The sequence below is a fragment of the Emiliania huxleyi genome, assembly GCF_000372725.1.
Source record: "Emiliania huxleyi CCMP1516 unplaced genomic scaffold EMIHUscaffold_262, whole genome shotgun sequence".
Taxonomy (NCBI): Eukaryota; Haptophyta; order Isochrysidales; family Noelaerhabdaceae; genus Emiliania; species Emiliania huxleyi.
Window position 1 is genome coordinate 78,945 of NW_005200073.1, and position 1,168 is coordinate 80,112.

The window sequence follows — 1,168 nt, forward strand, 5'->3', positions numbered from 1 at the left end:
CACACCCACAAAGAACCCTGCACAAAGACCGCAGGGCGGGGACCTGTTCCTTTTTACCCATCTCCTAGTAGAGGTGTCCGTTTTATTTATTTATTTATTTCCACGCCTGAGATGACCTTGCCACCCTGATCTCACAACAACATCGGCGGCCGGAGAAAATGAGCAGCGCAAGGGTGAGCCGCCTCTCCCCGCACCTTTTAAGCGTTTAAGACCGTTTAAGGAATTGGCGGCCCAGCAGCTCGCCCCAGGGCCCACCCTTTTAAGCCTAGGGGTCCCCTAAGCTTCTCGCCTTCTTTCTCCCAGCGGAGCTCTGAGCGCTCGTAGTCGTTTACGTTATTTGGGCGGTCTCGTCCTCGCGGCACCTTCTCGCCTTCTCAGCGCCGCTGAGCGCTCGTTTTGGGCGGTCTCGTTTTCCCTTGTTCGGAAAAAGAGCGGCCTTGGAAATAAAAATTTTAAAAATAAATAAGCAGCGGCGCGAGCGCGCGCGGGCGCGCGGATCACACACCTGTGACACTAAGGATGCCTTCCCTCCCTTTGCCGGCGCCTTCTTGGGTCGGGGCCTGCGGGCCCCTCACCCAGAAGAGCTTCACCTTGTCGGCGCCGTAGCCGTTGCGCATCGGCGAGTCGACGAGCTCGAACGCGAGCCCGGCCTTGCGCATCGCGTCCTGCAAGAGGGACCAGAGGGGCGACGTCGACGACGGGGTTAGTGCAACGGGGTTAGTGCACTGTCAGACCCGCCAGGATCCCGCTGCAGTGAGGCCGCAGGGCGGGGCGCTCCCATCACCCTTCTATGGCTAGAGGCGAGGAGCCTTCTCTCTCGGCTCGTCTAGTCGCGTCCTGCAGGCTGGCGAGCTCATTCGGCCGCCGCTCGCTCGCCGAGAGCAGGCACGGTACCCTCGCCGCCTCGATGGTCTCAAAGAGCACCGGCCACGCGTCGCGATTGTACCTACAAGGGCGAGCGGCGGCGGCGTGGGCGGCGTGGGCGGCGGCGGCGTGGGCGACGGCGGCGAGAGTGGCGGCGGCGAGCGGCGGCGAGGGCGGCGGCGCACGTGACGTCTGCGCCGATGGCGACGTCCCACGATTGCGCGAGGGGGCTGTCGGCCGCTTCGGGCCCCGGCCTTCCCCAGGAGAGCGACGCCGCCGAGACCGTCCCGCCGACGCCGTTCGC

The 1,168-nt window shown here is 64.6% G+C and overlaps 1 protein-coding gene across 1 annotated transcript in view; it reads right to left on the reverse strand.

The window, feature by feature from the left end:
- Nucleotides 1-205: 205 nt before the first annotated feature.
- Nucleotides 206-1,168, reverse strand: part of EMIHUDRAFT_238109 (hypothetical protein) — a gene marked incomplete at both ends in the record, with an annotated part of 1,640 nt that continues 677 nt past the window's right edge. The window contains 4 exons of the mRNA XM_005777296.1: nucleotides 206-256; nucleotides 576-665; nucleotides 895-946; nucleotides 1,050-1,118. Coding sequence (XP_005777353.1) covers nucleotides 206-256; nucleotides 576-665; nucleotides 895-946; nucleotides 1,050-1,118 — 262 coding nt within the window. The remainder of the gene's footprint in view (nucleotides 257-575; nucleotides 666-894; nucleotides 947-1,049; nucleotides 1,119-1,168) is intronic.